The sequence below is a fragment of the Marmota marmota genome, unplaced genomic scaffold (assembly GCF_001458135.2).
Source record: "Marmota marmota marmota unplaced genomic scaffold, marMar, whole genome shotgun sequence".
NCBI lineage: Eukaryota > Metazoa > Chordata > Mammalia > Rodentia > Sciuridae > Marmota > Marmota marmota.
Window position 1 is genome coordinate 39,301,990 of NW_026000026.1, and position 17,364 is coordinate 39,319,353.

Consider the following 17,364-nt stretch of genomic DNA (forward strand, 5'->3'; position numbering starts at 1 on the left):
TTCTTTAGTTCTGCTATTCATTTGAAACAGAAACTATCAAGATTACCATTATATTATTTACTTGAAGGAGGAATGCCTTTTTTAAACACCGTAGAAGAAAAATCTAATTTTTTTTTCTTCCAAACCTAGAATCCTTTTGCAAAGTGCCAAAATTAAAGCAGACCATAAACAGTACATGAGCTATGGTTTTATGGGTCTTTTGAGATCTTAGCCTTTCTGTTTCAAACACCGAGAGTCAGGAGCCTAATACGCTTCACTAGGATTGATGAAGCAATGATGGCCCAAATCATACGCACAGTAAGTTTTGGTTTCATTGAATTTCTAACAGAATAAACCCCCCCAAATAATAACTTTCTCAATCCTTTATGAGGTATGTAAATTCTACTACCTAGCAAAGAAATACCATTGTATGAAAACAATCCTTTTTTTTCCTTAAAAGATCATATTTTTAAATTAATTTCTGGAAAACATTCTCAGCAGTGATGTTTACAAAGAGGTGGGGACTTTCTGATCCCTTAACCTTTAGTAACTGTGCAATGGAGCTTAGTGTAAATTGCCTTTCCTATCCCACTTTACCTTCTAAAGTTTTGAGTCATTGAAGAATATTATTAACCACATCTTATGTTTCCAAATTTTGCTTAATTTGAAAACTTGGGAACATTTAAATATTTTAAAAGATTTTTATAAAAAAAGACTCCACATAAGTGATATACCTACATCTATATAATTTATGTGCCTACCATTGGACTTTTTGTCTTTTTTCTTAGTATATCATTCTTGAAGTTTCATGTAATATGTGAGATACTAATTACTAAAGTGTGGTGCAGCTGTGTTTTTGTAGTGGACTCTTTATAAATTGTAACTGTGAAGGCAAAATTGCTCTTGTTTCGTACTGACAGGGATGGTGGATTTAATAGGTTCCCTGGAGCTTTTCATCACATTATAACTCTTTCTGTGATGGTCAGTTTTGGGTCCACATTATGTGATCTGACTTTCAACTTGTTTGAACGGCTGTCAGGCTGCTGGAATTGAAGGCTACTGGATGGTTCTGTTGTCTTGCTATTGGGAAAAACAACAATCCTGCCTGAAAACTTCTGACAAGATCCAGAATTGTGTTCTTCATAGCAAAACTGAGTCAGACTGATACCTGGAAGAATCTTTACCTGCTTAAAGTAAAGTAATGTAGCTGGAATGCCTTATCATAATGTAAATCTGTGTTGCTTTGCTCTACAATAACAGCGTGTCTATCTCTTGCCATTATTCATTCCCTGAGGTTGAAACTGTTATCACATCAACAGTGCTCCTGTCTCAGTTAGCTTGCATTGCTAGTCAGCACTCCTGCAGAAAGCACAATGTCTCCTAAATGTTCTCTCCAGACCCAGTGTGTGGTATTTAAATTAAGGAAGCTCTGACATGTCTTGCAAGGAACTGAAGTATTGCATCTAGACTTGCCAATCCACTGATTAAAATTCTTGCCAAGTGTTACATTATGCACAGCTTCCTTATTTTGGCTGTAAATTTCATTGCATATTTTTTCAGGATGAGAAAGTTTGTACTTTTTATTTCATAAGCCCACATAATAAACGCAGTTTTCTTCAAAACCATTTGAGGTGTTGGATGCGTGTGCCATGTTAAATATAGGGCTCCTTTGTGAAGAAAAAGCACACGTGGCTCATTTTAACTTCTCCCACAAGCATTTTAGATGGGGCAAACGGTTCCGCCAGGGAAAAAGAAAATAGACATTTCGACGAGCTTCAGGATTATCCAAACCAGGGCTTTATGCTCTGTGTAATCTCTTTCCTACAAACTTGAAGAATGAACAAAACTTTCCTTATTGGCACAGAGAAATCTCCCTCTCCCTCCTCTGTGCCACTGGCACTTTTTCTAGCTCTGTATTCTTAATTTTTAATGGGTATGTATGTGAATTCAAAGCTCTGGCTAATCCCTTCTGTAGCAGAAAACTTTGTGTAGCATTGTTCACTTGCAATTTTGGAGAAGAGGCCCCCAATGTCTTTGAAAAGACAAACAGATTTAGAGAGAGGTTTCCTCTGAGGAGGCCATTAAGCAAGTGCTTTGGATCTGGTGACCAGGCCTGGATTTGGAATATGGGGAAGCAAACTGAATATCGCGTGTCTTTTACATCTGGAATTGTATTTTTCTTTAGCAGCAGCCTTACAGTAGAAGGGCATCTGTGGGAGTCTGGAGGTGGGGCACTTGAATGACATTCAAGCAACACAGGCCTGGGACAGGGATGTAGGAACCGAATGTACACTGCCAATTTGATTAGCACCAGGACCCTCTCCTAGGTTTCACCCAGAAATTTGCTTTCTTTTCCTAACAAAATAATTCTAAAATTGTTTTTTCTTAAGGAGAAACATTTCAAGCTATTAATTTACAATTATTTAAATGATTATACAGAAATACTTTAAATCAATGCATAGAGATACAATTTTAGTTATAAAAACCCTGTGTCACTATTTACAGTTTTAATATAATTTTAAGTCAAATTTTTTTTAAATGCTTAAATTTAATTTGATACATGATTATTCTTTTGCTCTTTGAGAATATTTTATCAATATATTTGCTTGAAAATTTAGAATTTCTAAGGAAAAAATCTTATAAGAAACAATATTGAATTTTTTTAACTAGAAAGAAATAATAAAAGTTTCACTAGAACTGGAAACTACAATGAGCACCATTAGATATATTTTTCCTATAAAAAAGAATCAAATAAGTAGCTTTTTGCTAAAAAATAGTCTTTTTAATAAGTGAATTCCAACTTTTCTTCAATCAAAAAAAATGTCATAAGAATAATTGTATTACTTGGCAAAATGATCATACTGTTTCCTGTCTCTACATTTTTTCCTCATGTGAAATGATCTCTCAAAACTATTCTTAAAAATAAGTAATGGTTAAAGAGAAAGTGATGTTTGGATTGAGGCAATAAATGTCATCTTCATGGGTATTCTATGGAGAAAAGGGTTGCTTGTTTATCTCCTTTTCAGAATTACAGTCAGTCATTTGTCCCTTATAAACTAGGAAAAGCAGAAGGGATGGTGAAAGATTTAAAAAACCAGATTCTCTTTTGGGTGTGTGAAGATTTTATTAATTTTTCAAATACACATACACACAGGCTTTTATTAGTTTCCTTTAAACATTCAGGTGAAAGTTGAGAGAGATTTCTTTTCCTCTCCTGAAGATTTTTTAATCCTTCATCATCTCACCTAAAACCACTGGTATTTCCTGAAGTCAATAGGAAAATTAGCCATAAAATGACATATTTACTTCTTTGTAGGAAGAAAATGAGAAGAGATTCTATAACATGATTGAAGTTTTAAAGCTAAATTCCTTAAGGAAAGATTACCTCTCTCCATAGATCTCCTTCTCTGATAAAACAAATGAGGTTGTCTCTGAGGCATCTGTTAATATTGACCTACATCATCCCTAGTGCTGAACTTGGGTCCCCAGCCACTAGGAAGTTTCTGGTAGAAAAGGAAGTATTAAGTTGGTTCATTTCTTATTTCTTTGAAAGAGAAAGGTCTCCCTCCCACTGCGTTTCTGCTTGACCTGATCTCTATTAAGAAGACTTTCACAGAAACAAGGGCACAATCTGTGCCTTTAACTCCGAGAAGCCACACACTAGAGGCAGGTCTATTATGACTGCTCTGAGCATGCAGCTATTATTTCTTTTTTACTTAAGGTCAAAATTTCCATTACTGCTTAGACTCTGTTACCACCAGGCTTGAAGATTATGTTGAAGAATTGTTCTTTCAAGGAATGTTGTGTTAAGACCTGCCTTTTCATATTTCTTTGAGAAGAGTCTCTGGATGGAAGAATGAGGATGACTTGAATAGGAATTGAGTTGTGTATTTTTTCCTTCTCAATAAAACTTACCAAGTTAAAATAAATAAATAAATAAAGGTGTATTGCCTAGCCTTTGATGGACCCTTACAGAGTACCATAGTTATCTTCAATTATTTGCATCCTATTACACCATTTTCTCCAGCTGATATATTCTTTGCCTGAAAATTCTAGTAATCTGTTGGCAAACTTATTCCTCATTCAGGAGGTTTCCAGAGAAATAGCCTTATTCATTTTCCTTGATCCTTTAGTAGCATCCACCTTGAATAAACTCACACTTACTGAAAATAGAAATATTCCTTCTTGTTGAAAACCAATGAAATCTAAGCAACTTTAGCATCACATGCCTGCTTTACTGGTGCATCTAGATTTTTCCAGCTGCTGTTTCTTCTTTAGAGATGTGGTTATTGAAGCTCTGGCTCCTCCAATGAACTCTTGGGCTGTTTGTCTACTCTGATGTTTGTTTTGCAATTTCTCTCCACTCAGTATTTCCCCCAAATCAACAATGTTGTAGTATCCAAAGAGAAGTTTCTCATCCAGAACTTCAAAGAATATTGCTCAGATAAATTAAAATATATGCTTACTGCATTTAGAAATGACACCACATTCTAAATTACAGAAATTCAATCTCCATCCCCATCTCATATAGTGACTTACACAAAATGTAAGCTAATTTTTTTTAAATAAAAATGTTTTCTCTCATCCAGCGAGGGTATTTCAGGGCTAATGTGATGCCTCCACACATGGCATCAGAGATTGAGGCACCCCCCAGCTCTTCTTTCTACCACAACACAGTGCAGCCTTCATGCTCATACTCACTGGGTGGCTGCCAAGGTCTTTCCACATGTTTTGGTCTTAAGCATGTGAACATAAAGCACTCCAACCAATACAGGGCTTTATCAGCAGGGAAAGTGAGAATTGATGGTGGATAGGCTACCAACAATCTCTGTCATAAGTGCTATTTTCTTTAGGCAAAGATTTTTTTTAAGGATATGTGGAAGGATATGCACAGGCTAGATCTTAAAATAATTGGTTTACTATACAGTTAGCAACACCTAGACATATCTTTATATTCTGTACAGGATTTTAATTGGCTTCTCATCCTCAAATCTAGCAATGTTCATCAATTTATATTTTTCAAGGAAGTTTTAGGGACTATTTTATATATTTCTGAGAAATATTATTTTTTCCTCATTTGGCAATTCAAGTCCAATAAAAGAAGCACAAATCACTGTTTCTTGGGTATCTATACATTATTTAGGTCTTAGATTTTAGGGGAAAAAGATATCACCTGTTTTCTAAAGACCAGTTCCTGAGCATATGGACCAGATAAAGGAGGCTAGCTCTATGATCTATAACTGAAAAGCGCTCTAGGTTCCTCAGCTAAGAAATGTATAAATGTTTATTCCATTACATTTATCATCTTCTCCTGGGATCAGAGCCCAAATCTACTCTTCAAATTGACCAGTGGGATCAAGAGATTCGTAGAAATAATTTTTGAAGTTAGCCCAAGGCAGTCTCAAATAGCTAAACCAAATTCCTCACATCTGTGAAGTTTCAAGATGTAGATCTCCTTGTCATTGTATTGTATTTTCTCACCAATATTTCTTCTCCTCCCTAAAGGGAACACTGATGCTATTCAGTACCTAACACATAAATCTTTCATGAGGCTATAGGTGACCTGTAAGGGAATCAACTTTTCACCTGATTATTTCAGCTGTATTGTTTTTCTTCCCCCAAGACTTTAGGACAGTTATTTAAAGTTATTCCCTGTGTCTTTACTTGAAGGTGGATTACTGCTTTGTATCTTCTGATGATGATGATGAGGAGGAGGAGGAGTAGGAGAAGGAGGAAGGGAGGAGGAGGAGGATATTGATGCAGGATATATCTCTGCACCAAACCACCTTCAAAGTTAGTGGTTTAAAACAGTTATTTAACTCACCATACTATGAGTTCATCATTGAGCTAAGCAATTCTTTTCCACTTAGCTGGACTCACTCAAGTGTCTGGTCCCTTGCCAGGAAGACTGAATGCAGGATGGTCCCAGCTGGGGTAGCTTATCTCTCCTGCACACAGTCTCTTGTCCTTCAGCAGGCTGGCTTGGGTTGTTCACATGGGAGCTGAGCAGGGCTCCAAGAGGGTAAGCAGAAGCATAAAAGGCCTCCTGAGGCTTAGACATAGAACTGGCGCACAGTCATTTCTGCTTTATTCTCTTGGCCAAATAAGTTACAAAATCATCCCAGTTTCAAGAGGTGAGGAAGAAGATTCCATCTCTCTATGAGAGAGATCATATTGCTAAAAGCACAGATACAAAAAGAGAAATGATTGCTGTGATTTTTACAAAAGATCTATCATTTAAGATTCTTTGAGCATTTACTCAGGCACTATAGAAACTATACAACTGCTATCTAATTCAGTTCTCATAAGGACCCCATGCAGAAAGTATTAATATTATATACATTATATAGGTGCAGAAACTGGCAGTGTCATTTGAGAGTTCTTTTAATATCCAAGACTCTTAAAATTCAAATTTTTTGAATGTACAGATATATTTGAGTATGCACTTATACATATATATATGCATTGTATGCTTAAAATTATCTTTTAAATTATCTGTTTAGTTAAAATTATAAACATCAATAAACATTTGAATATATTTTTCCCACATAGGAATGTGTCCTTGAGTGTCTTTACTTTGGAGACCATGCACCAAGGACCTCCTTATGCCCAAGGCATTTCATGATTACTATATATAACTTTGAGTGAAACAGTGTTTCTTCAAAATCTTACTTTCTCCTAGCATTTAGTTCTAGTTCCAGTTAATATTGCCTGCTACAAATGCAAACTGTTAAGGGCAGAGACTTGTTAGATATTTGATTAGAACTTGTGAAGGAATATGAGAATATGATTCTAATTAAATTTAAAGGTGTTCTTCTCTTTTGTAAGAGTCAGGACCCATAGTTTCATGTGTCTATTCAAATCACTGACTAAAAGCTCCAAATGCTCACCTCTTTCTGGAATTTTGTCAAGAAATAAAAATGTGGAGGAGTGATTTTCAAAGTTCTCAAATAGTGGTGTGCATCTACATTATCTGCAGAGATGATTTAAGGCAAATTCTGGTGGTCCAGTGCAGGAGAGAATGAATTTATGTATTTTGGCTTGGGTCTAGGAATCTGCATTTCTATCCGGTTCCCCAAGTGCCTCTCCAGTAGTGAAACAAGAATGTGCATTGACTGCACTTAAGGGACACATCTGTTTCATATGCCATTTAACAAGTAAATGACCTCAGCAAGTCACCTATTTTGATACTTAGTTTCTTCAGCTAAAAGTGGTAAAGCCCAATACCATCTTAAAAGATTGTTTAGAGAATTAAATATGTGGTAATTTTATCAAAGAACTTTATAAAATATAACAGTTATACGTGACATGCCTACAGACTTGTTGATCTATGCAAAGATATGTTTTCCATCCAAAGGTATTCTATATTCTGTAGATTAACTTTTCTTTTTACATTTTATTGGTGCATCATAATTATACATAATAGTGGGATTTGTTGTTACATATTCATACATGCACACAATAAAACAATATAATTTGGTATATTACTTTTAATTTCAGGGAAAACATAGTTCTGAGCCTTCCTGTCTTATTTAATTGGCTCTCAAGGAAGAGACTATTGTTTATACTTCTTTGTATATAGGAGAAAATGGAGATTAAGAACATAGACTTTAAGTTCAGGAAATAGGGACTCTGATCCTGGTTCCTATACGATCTTGCACTAAATATTTAACTTCCACTTTGTTTGTTGAGTAGTGATCCTAAAGGGTCCTACCTTTCAAACCTTTATGATGAATAAAAAGGGAGCATGGCCAACATATATTATATACTTGATACATACCAGACCCCTTTAAAGTTCTTGTCAATTTACTCAAAAGATCCTATGATGTTGAATGGAGGTCCTATGTGGATCCCTATTTTATAGATAAAAAGAATCCAGGCATAGCAATTAAATGGCACTAGGATACAATTCTCTGATATCTGATTTCAAACCATCAACTTTTCACATTGTAACATTACTTCTTATTACTTCTTATAAGGTGAAACCTTATAGTCACCTGCATACCAGAAGGCACATAGTGAATCCTCAAAAGATGTAGCATTGTTATTACTATAGGTATTATTGAATTTCCTTGTAGTTTCTTGCAGAATGTTTTGTGCAAGATAGTTGTTTAATAAATTTATGTTGATTTGATTTCAAAAGAACCCTGTTGTATTCTCTTGGGCTTCTAAGATGTATATTTAGTGAGAGAAGTCTCATATTTTGAGGCACTTGCCTGTCATGTGTAAGACACTGGGTTCAATCCTCAGGATCACATAAATAAAATAAAATAGATTCAGTTACTGTCTTTTATTTACAAAAGAAGATTAAATGACTATGTGTAAATCTAAGAACTCCAAAATTTCCCTTTTAAAAAACTGTTTAGAAAATTGTATTGTAAGATAAGGAAGAGACCTTACAGGGCCAATTTCAAAAATAACTGGATTTCATTATATGGCTCTTTTAGTATTTCTCAAAACAAACCCATATTTTGAACTCTGTGTTTGTTTTGTTTTGAGGTTCTTTATTTATTTATTTATTTATTTATTTGCTGGCTCTTGCATTCACTGGCCCGCAGTATATGATGAGTTCCTATTCAATTATTTTATGATTTGTTTTTTTCTCTTCTGTTCTCAGAATTAACTTGTTCATTTGTTTATAAAATGGGTAACTTTATACCTTATGAATGCCAGAGAGGCAGATTGGATTTCATGAGTAAAATACATATTAGATTTTTAAAATATTGAAATGGCTGCATTTCCCATTTCTTTTTTCTTTATTTTTGCGGTTTAAATATTAGGAGAAGACTGTCCTATAATAAAATTCTCAAACTCTGTGATCCAAGGCAATATTGAAAAAAATGAAAAACAATTCCCCCAAGCACACTTGAAACCTACCTTTCTACTCTGCCCTCAGACAGTGCAATTCATTATGCTATAGGCTAGGAAACCTAACTAATAGGCCCTTATTAATAGGATAAAGTCCTCTGAATTTAGCCTTTGCCAGATAATTGGAGGATGATATCTTGGAGTCAAGGCTCTTGCCTCAGTTAACCATCTGTTTGCAAGCACTTAGGCAGTGTTATCAGATGTTAAATGGCAGGTATGTCAGGTCAGCAACAAGCTTGGTCTTTAGAAGGTGCTACGGCTAGACTCCCCTTAGCCCTGATGAAGAGCAGTCCTGTAAGTGACCTCAGTATTCACTCCAGCGCTAACTCACCAAACCACACGTAGTTTCTAGACAGTCTTCAGCCTTTATCTTCTATTAGTCTGGTTTCAATCACAACTATTTGAATACATAGGAGAGGTCAGCTTTGGATGTTCACCGAGTTTTCCAATTCTAGCTTGATCAAAGACTTAAGGCAAAACTAGAGGAGTGAGCCTAGATAGATAATATGTTCATTCCAGTAAGAAAATCTGAATATGTTGCATAAAAGTTTAAAAAATAGCAGCGATCAAACTGAATGAAAATTACCATTTGTCATTTACAACATGAGTGACTATACTAGTCAAGACAAACTGCTGTCAGAAGCATCCCATAATCTCAGAGGCTTTACATGATTGAAGGTTTATCTATCATTTGGTTCAGCTTGGGGTGTGGAGGTGGAGTCAGTTAGGAACTAAGGAACTCTCCATCTAGCTGCTGTACCATCTTCTGGGGTGCTGGTGTCCTGTAATGGAGCCTCTACATCCAGCCCACAGACAATGGCAGGTAGCATGCAAGGGAGTTGTGGGCAGGATTTTTAAGGACTGGACACAGAAGTAGTTCTATCACTTTTACTTACACTCTTTACACAGGACTCAATCTCATGATACCCTCCTGTCAAATCACTGCAGCAACAGCACAATAAGGGTGACTGGGAAGCGGCAAGCCCAGGAAGACAATAAAGTGGGCTTTTGGTAAACACACTGCAGTCTAGCTACAGCAATCTTGAAAAACTCAATATATAGTTCTATTTACATATGAGCTTAGTTGTCTTTTTTCCTATAAGATCTGCTTCTTGAATCAGGTAAGAATTACAGATGGTCCTATTGCTCTCTGGAAAACGTGCCATGGTGAAGTATCTAACATGTTGCTAAGCTTCCGCCTGGCTGTCTTCTTAGCCTGACCCTTAGTGAAACCTAAAGAGGTTTTCTATTGAGCTATATCAGACTGTAGAGAAGAAGTGGGTAGGAGTCGGGGGATGTAGCTCAGTGGTTCAGTGGTAGAACACTTGCTTAGTGTGAATGAAGCCCTGAGTTCAATCCCCAGGACAAAAAAAAAAAAAAAGACAAGAGAAGAAGTGGGTGAATTTTCAGATTCCATGTATCTTTTGTCATAGCATCTTGTCACCAGATTTGTGATTATAACAATGGGGTGCATATACCACTTTACTTTTTGATTAACCTGACAGTTTCTCAGTGTTGTTAAAAAAAGAAGAAAAAGAAACTAGGGCCTGGGGATGTGGCTGATTGTTAGAGCACTTGCCTGTCATGTGTAAGACACTGGGTTCAATCCTCAGGATCACATAAATAAAATAAAATAAAAGCATTGTGTCCATCTACAACTAAAACATTTGAAAGAAATTATACTTCTTGTTCTCCCAAATTTAGTTCCACTGTATTAAACAACTAGAAAGTCAGTTATTAAGATACTAGGGACACATAAGGGAATAATTCACTTTCTGTTCCCTCAAGGAAGAGTTAGGCTGAGGGAGTAGATAGATCTTGTACACATAAGCATTTTACTGCTTGTGTAATAGGTATAAAACAATTTATGCGCAAGAGAAGAAGGGTACACACCTGAATATTATGATAATAAAAGATATTATTTTGTTAAAGGTTGTAGCAGATAGTTTTTTAAAGAAGAAAACATATGAACTAGAAGTTGGAAAATGAGAAAGACCTTATTAAGTAGAAAAGACAAGGGAGAGGGTAACTAGATACCCCAGGTAGAAGTAGAGGGTATTTGGTAAAAATGCCATGGTGTACAGTTAGGGAATTGTGAGGTCTTGGGAAAAGGAAGAAGAGTGGGATGATATGAAGTTAGAAGTGGAAGTTGGATTGAAATTTGTGAAAAGTCTAAAATACCGCAATTTGGAATTAAGAATTTTATAATGAGACATATGGGGAATAGTAAGCACTAACTGAGTAAGGAAGTAAAGATGATTGGATTTGCATTTCTGAAAAGTAAGTCGAGAAACAGAAATGGCAGTAAAAAATTTTAAACTCCCTTGTTGAGTTTGTACAGGTAGGACTATTCTCTTTTTATCTTTTGAAGATAAGACTTTTAAGCACAAGAACTGATACAATTGATATTGCCATCACATTCTATCTCACATGCTTCCCCCCCAACCCCAAGTCACAAATATAGCTCTGAAATGACATAAGATTATGTTCAAACTTGTCAAAGATATAGTACATAGTCTCAGCTTCAGGTAGTGGCAGAGAAGTTGTACCAAAATAACCTTCCTTTCAATAGTAATTATAAATTATTAACAAAATATAAGCAACAACAAAACTGCTTATTGGCAGTATGGAGCAACTAAGAGCAGGATGACACTAAAGATGATTCAGCCTTTGAGAGAAGGAAACCACACTGTCTGAGAACTACACTGAAGAAAGCACATGGCTTTGACCTTGAGGAACCTCCCTACTCCATGTGGCAAGGGACTAATAGAACTCACAAAGAAAAGGACAGTTTTATTGGCATGAGGAATCATAGGACTGACTTGATATTTTCAGAGTGACTAGAAATTAATGAGTACCCCAGAAAGAAGATCCATAGAAAGTGGAGCCCCCAAATCAACAAATAAACACCTCTTTTATTCTTATCTGAGCCTTGAACAATGCAGGTGCAGGAAGAGACTCTAGAAAACCAAGGAATAAAATCTAGAAAGCTGAGAGAATGGAGCAGAAAATCCAGCAACTTCCTATTTATAGCAAATATATAGAGTTTGAAATTTTAGGTCCCCACCCCACACCTGTCCCCAAGTAAGAAAGACTTGGCTTTCACCTTGTATTTTCTATTGAAACTCGAGAAGGACAAAACCTCCATTTTATCTGATAGTAATTTATCTGCCTGCTAGAACAAACTTCAACAATGTGTGAAAGAAGATAATAGAATCTAAATAGTCTACAATATATTATTCACAGTTTACAATATGCCATCAGCAACTACTAGACATACAAAGAAACAGGAAAATGTGACCACAGACAGTGAAAAAATGAGTCAATATAAACAGACCCATAGCTGGCCTGGATATTAGAAATGACAGATATGTACTATAGAATCACCATGTGAAATCTATTAGAAAATGTACATGAAAAGTTAAATGCAATTGATAAGAAGATGGGAAATTTCAGAAGCGATACAAACATGGTAAGAAAAAAAATCAAATGGAAATTTCAAGAACTGAAAAATAATCTGAAGTTAAGAATAAAAATTTGGTGGAATTAATGGCTGATTTAACACAGCTCAGAAATAAAAACACAAGTAAAGAAAATTAGTAAAAGACATGAGCAAGGGCTGGAGTTGTAGGTCATTGGTAGAGTGCTTGCCTCGCATATGTGAGGCATTGGGTTCAATCTCAGCACCACATGTTAATAAGTAAATAAAATAAAGGTCCATCAACAACTAAAAAATATTTTTTAAAAAACCATGAACAGACCCTTTTAAAAAGAAAGGGATGAACGACTAATAAGTATTTGTCAAGATATTTGACATCATTAGTCATCAAAGAAATATAAAATGAATGCTCTTTATAGCCATCAGAATAGCTAAAAGTAAAAAAAAATATAACAGCATCAAAGGAATGCTAAAATATGACCTATACATTGCTGGGGTATGTATAACTGTCACTTTGGAAAACCATATTTCTGTTCTTTATAAAGGAAAATACATAAAAGAACCTAAACAGAAGTTTCATATTTGTCCAGGGAAATGGATTTGTACAGTATGCAGATGTATTCATAATAACTAAAACCTATAAATAATTCTATGTCCATTCACAGATAAAGAAATTCTGGTGATTTGGAATATTACTCAGTGGAATATTACTGAGCAATAAAAATGTCACAAAGTTCTAATATCTTTAACACATATGGATTTTGAAAATATGCTGAGTGAAAGACACCAGAACCTCAATCTGAAGTTTGAAGTTGCATAACTACTAAAATGTAGTTGTGGTCATCAAAACCAAACAAAGGCCTCCCTGGGATTGGTGATATGGGAATTTGGATGGAAAGGGCACAGGATTATCTTTGGAGCAGTTGGAAACATTTTGTATCTTTACTGTCATCATGATTAGTTGGTTGTTGCTAAAATATATAAGAACTGCACACTTAATATCTGTGCCTCTGATTGCATGTATGTTATAAATCAGAATAAATGTAATACTTCAATATTGTCACACCCAGGGATTCAGGTAAGGCTGCCTAGATTCAAGACTGGAGCAGGGAATTATAATGGTTATAGGATGGTTGCTGCATCAGACAAATCTGGGGTTTTCAATCACGTTGCCAATTCCTTGTGAATGTAAGCAAGTTACTAACCTCTTCCCAAGTTCTCATAAAATGGATATGATAAAATTAGAATCTGCCTTATAAGGTTGTCTTTGGTATTGTGCCTGGCACATAGATACATTCAATACATTTAAGCTGTAGTCATTATTATTAAATAGCTCTTCAGCTGGACTTTCATTACCCTAATACAGTCAGGAATACTGGTATGACCATGAAGATTTTAAGAATTAGATATCTGCAAACTGCATTAGGCTGCAATCTAAATAGGGCAGACAATATTTGACAGCATATGATTAAGTACACTGGTGAATCCTATTTTAGTTATCCATTTCAAACTAAGTTAATAATTATCTCTTTGCCAAGAAAAACTGTTCACTTTAAAATTCTTTTCTTGAAGCTCTTGTTCTTAAAAAAAATTCAAATATAGAGCAATTAGAACATAAGTTTTTCCTACCTAATAGCTTTGCCCTTTGTTTCCCATCTCATAACAATCACAAAATCAAGTGTGTAAAACTCCCCACTACATACATAAGTGCATGTACATGTGTACAGGTGTATTCATATAATTTTAAATAAAATTGTGGCCGTACTATACATACTTTTCTGAATCTAGAATTTTCACTTAGAAATCTTTTCACATTTAGGATTCTGTTTGTTCAAAAGTTGATCTATTTTTAAAAATTGATGCATCATAGTCTATGGCATGGATGGACTTTTTCTTTTTTTAACAAACTCCCTATTGATGAACATCTGAGTAGTTTCAAGTTTTCACAATTATAGAGATGCATACCTTTTGCACTTGTGCTAATAATGTCATACATTACATTTAGAAAAGTATAATTGCTAATTGAAAGAGTTTGAGCAAAAATTTTTGACCTTTTCTTGTACGAGAAAAACTATTTTGAGTGTATGTGTGCAAGAATAGTGAAAGAATGAGTATGAGAATGTTGAAGCATTCTCTGAGTAGTGGAGTAAATGATGATTTTCGTATTTTTTGCTTGTTCTATTTCTCATTTTTTAAAAAGGAAGAGTTGCTTTAAAATTTTAACAAAATTTTACATTAGGGTATTTATGATAGCTACAGTCAATTCAGTGCATAATACTGTATTAGACATGCTGAATACCTCCCATGCAGAACATTCTTCAAATTCCATGCAAAACTACTTGAGGTACTACCTTTATTGACACTGAGGAAACTGGAGCTTGGAGCACACATGGCTGGTATAGACTCTGGATTTCAACCTCAGTTCTGTGAAACACTGCAGTCCAGAGTAATCTTGAGTGAATTCATTTTGATGAGAAGGTTTTTGCCTTCCTTCTCAACCTTAATAGATATGTAAGTGATGATATAGACACTCATTGAGCTAAAAATATTGCTTCCATGGTTGTCAGAAGCCAGCATGGACATTAGATAAGTTGTACTTTTCCCAGTGACAGTATCTTCAATATCCAGCTTCCTCTAGAAATAAATAAAATTAAGAGCAATGATAACTTCATGGTGTTATAGACTGTGGAGAGAGGCGAGTTCCTGAGACCTCTGAAAATCTAGTCTGCTTTTGCATTTCAGATTATTATTCTTCCCTCTTTCTCTTTCCCTTGGTTTGCAATCTCATATTTCCTTTCTGTCCACAGGGCCTATTTAGCAATGACTGAATGCCGAAATTCTCAATTTCCTAGTTTATGTACCTATGGATTTTTAGCCCTCCACCTGTGCACTTACCCCAATTCAGTCACAGAAGTTGCTAATTTCGAGTGAGATCAGATTTGTATTTTCAAAAGTTGTTCTCACTATAAAGGATTCATGCAAAGGGGCCCAAATGAGAAGCCTGAGGCTAGTCAAGAGTAGACTGCTGCTTAATTAGCAGAGTAACAAGAGTTGCAGCCATTCTGTTTCACTTCGTGCCATAGGAGCAAGGAGTGGGTCTTCTTTGTGTTTATTAAGAGGTAATCTAGCCTCGCATCTTCCAACAAGTCAGGTACCCTGGAGAAATGCAATCCTGTTGGCATCCTGCTTTTGTGATGAGAAGTTGAGCAGAGGTTTCATTTTTATTTGGATAGCTTTGATTTTTACTCTCTTAAGGAGAGTACAAGTGTTTCAGTCTGGCTTCCTTTTTTCTTGACTTCTAAAACTTGTGATATCTTGGAGTCAATACTTAATAGCTCAGGAGAGACAGTTGTTAGCATTTTTTCCCAACCATGTTTTCAGTAACATTGAGTTTATGACATGAAATTAGATGTGGCGGGCATATTTGTAAGAGTGAAATTGGAAAATACAACATATCAGGTTATATCCCACCCTCAAGAGAACTTAAAATTTACCAGCACACTGCCTCTATCACTCCTCTAGTTCTGCTCACCATGTAAACCAAATCCACAAAGAGCAAGAGAGAGAACATAGTGTTTTAATGTACCATGAGTTTTCTTCCATAGGGCTATGGGTCTCCAAGAGGAGAAAAATTGAGTTCCCTCTCTCTTCCTATCTCATGTTTTACATTTGTTTCCCAAAGATCAAATATAGGCTAACTTTCTTCTTTCTCCTCTAGTGGATGGCTGCATTCATAGAGCAGCTGGCCCCTGTTTGCTTGCTGAATGTCGTAACCTGAATGGCTGTGAGACTGGACATGCAAAAATCACATGTGGCTATGACCTGCCTGCAAAATGTAAGTCCAGCTTTCTTGAATACTTTTTAAAACCAGATGAGAAGTCATACCTTGTCTTATTCCCCAAGTGCATAATTGGGGAAAGAAATGATAGTAGTGGTATTTAATTAAATGTGCTTGTAGTCAGAGTTTTTGTGTGCCTGTATTTATGGTATTTAATTGCGGGTGATTCTTTTGGTGGTTGTTGTTGTTGTTTGGGTCTTTAACAGAATGTCTCTGAAATAGGGAAATAAAATATGAGCAAAATATACATTATAGTATTTAAGTGCCACAAGTGACAGCTTCTGGAAATGATGCCAATTTCTTATTCCTTGTTCAGGCTTCTTGATTGTGAATGTGTTTAGAGCAAAGGAGATCAAAGTGATGCATTGTGTTTTCAGCTGCCATGTAAAGGCTGATTGGCAATTACAGCCAAGGCATCTGTCACACTTTGCTTTCAGGAAAAGCCAGTGGAATGTGGTTGTCAGTGTGAGAATATATTTGCTCCTTGAATGTGGAATGGTCAAAATTTACATTATATTTGAATTGAGAAAAGTATTGCATTTAATTGACCTTGTTGCTCAGCCAACTCCAGTGGGGTGGTGTAGAATAAAAATACTAAGAGAGAAAATGGTTAAAAGCGCGGCTTTTTAAAATCACATAATCTTTAGGGCCAAGGCAGGGAGTTTCATTGCACTGTTAGGGTGTGCATTGACCCGGAAACTGAGACACCAGTTTATTGATTATCCCATTCACCTGCTTCTTATGATATTTCCCAGATCTGTGACTACATTTATGAAAACAAGAAGCTGGTTGTGTGTGTATGTTTTTAGCAGTGGAGAAAATATGATTAAAAATTATAACACAATTTATCGGATAATATTTGGACTCTGTATAGACAGATTGTGCAAGAATGAATTTCCCATGGATATGTGTGAATGGAGAGATAGTGTGTGTAGTGTAATTCTAAAGGTTACTTTAAAAGTATGTTTAAACTTGAGGATTTATATTAAAGAATAATGTATTAAAATTCCATTTTTCTTTGTAAATATTATAATACTATGTTTTATGTTGCTCACTTTGGATTGCTAGTAAAAATATATCAACTGAATATTGTGTAATTTTTTCTTACAACTTATCATTTCTAGTGTTCTTAATCTTGTGTTGAAAGAGTCAAATCATGTGACAAATGGCCCCTCACACCTCTAGAATATATATTTATATCAAATGAAACCCTGTTTACGGAGGTAATCAGAGCATTCCA

The 17,364-nt window shown here is 35.4% G+C and overlaps 1 protein-coding gene across 6 annotated transcripts in view; it reads left to right on the top strand.

Moving 5' to 3' along the window:
- The window catches only part of Macrod2 (mono-ADP ribosylhydrolase 2), a 1,954,610-nt gene that overhangs the window by 663,564 nt on the left and 1,273,682 nt on the right, over positions 1-17,364 (top strand). For all 6 annotated transcript variants that reach the window (XM_048811891.1, XM_048811888.1, XM_048811890.1 and 3 more), the window contains one exon: positions 16,005-16,121. In XM_048811891.1, the coding sequence (XP_048667848.1) occupies positions 16,005-16,121 (117 nt within the window). The remainder of the gene's footprint in view (positions 1-16,004; positions 16,122-17,364) is intronic.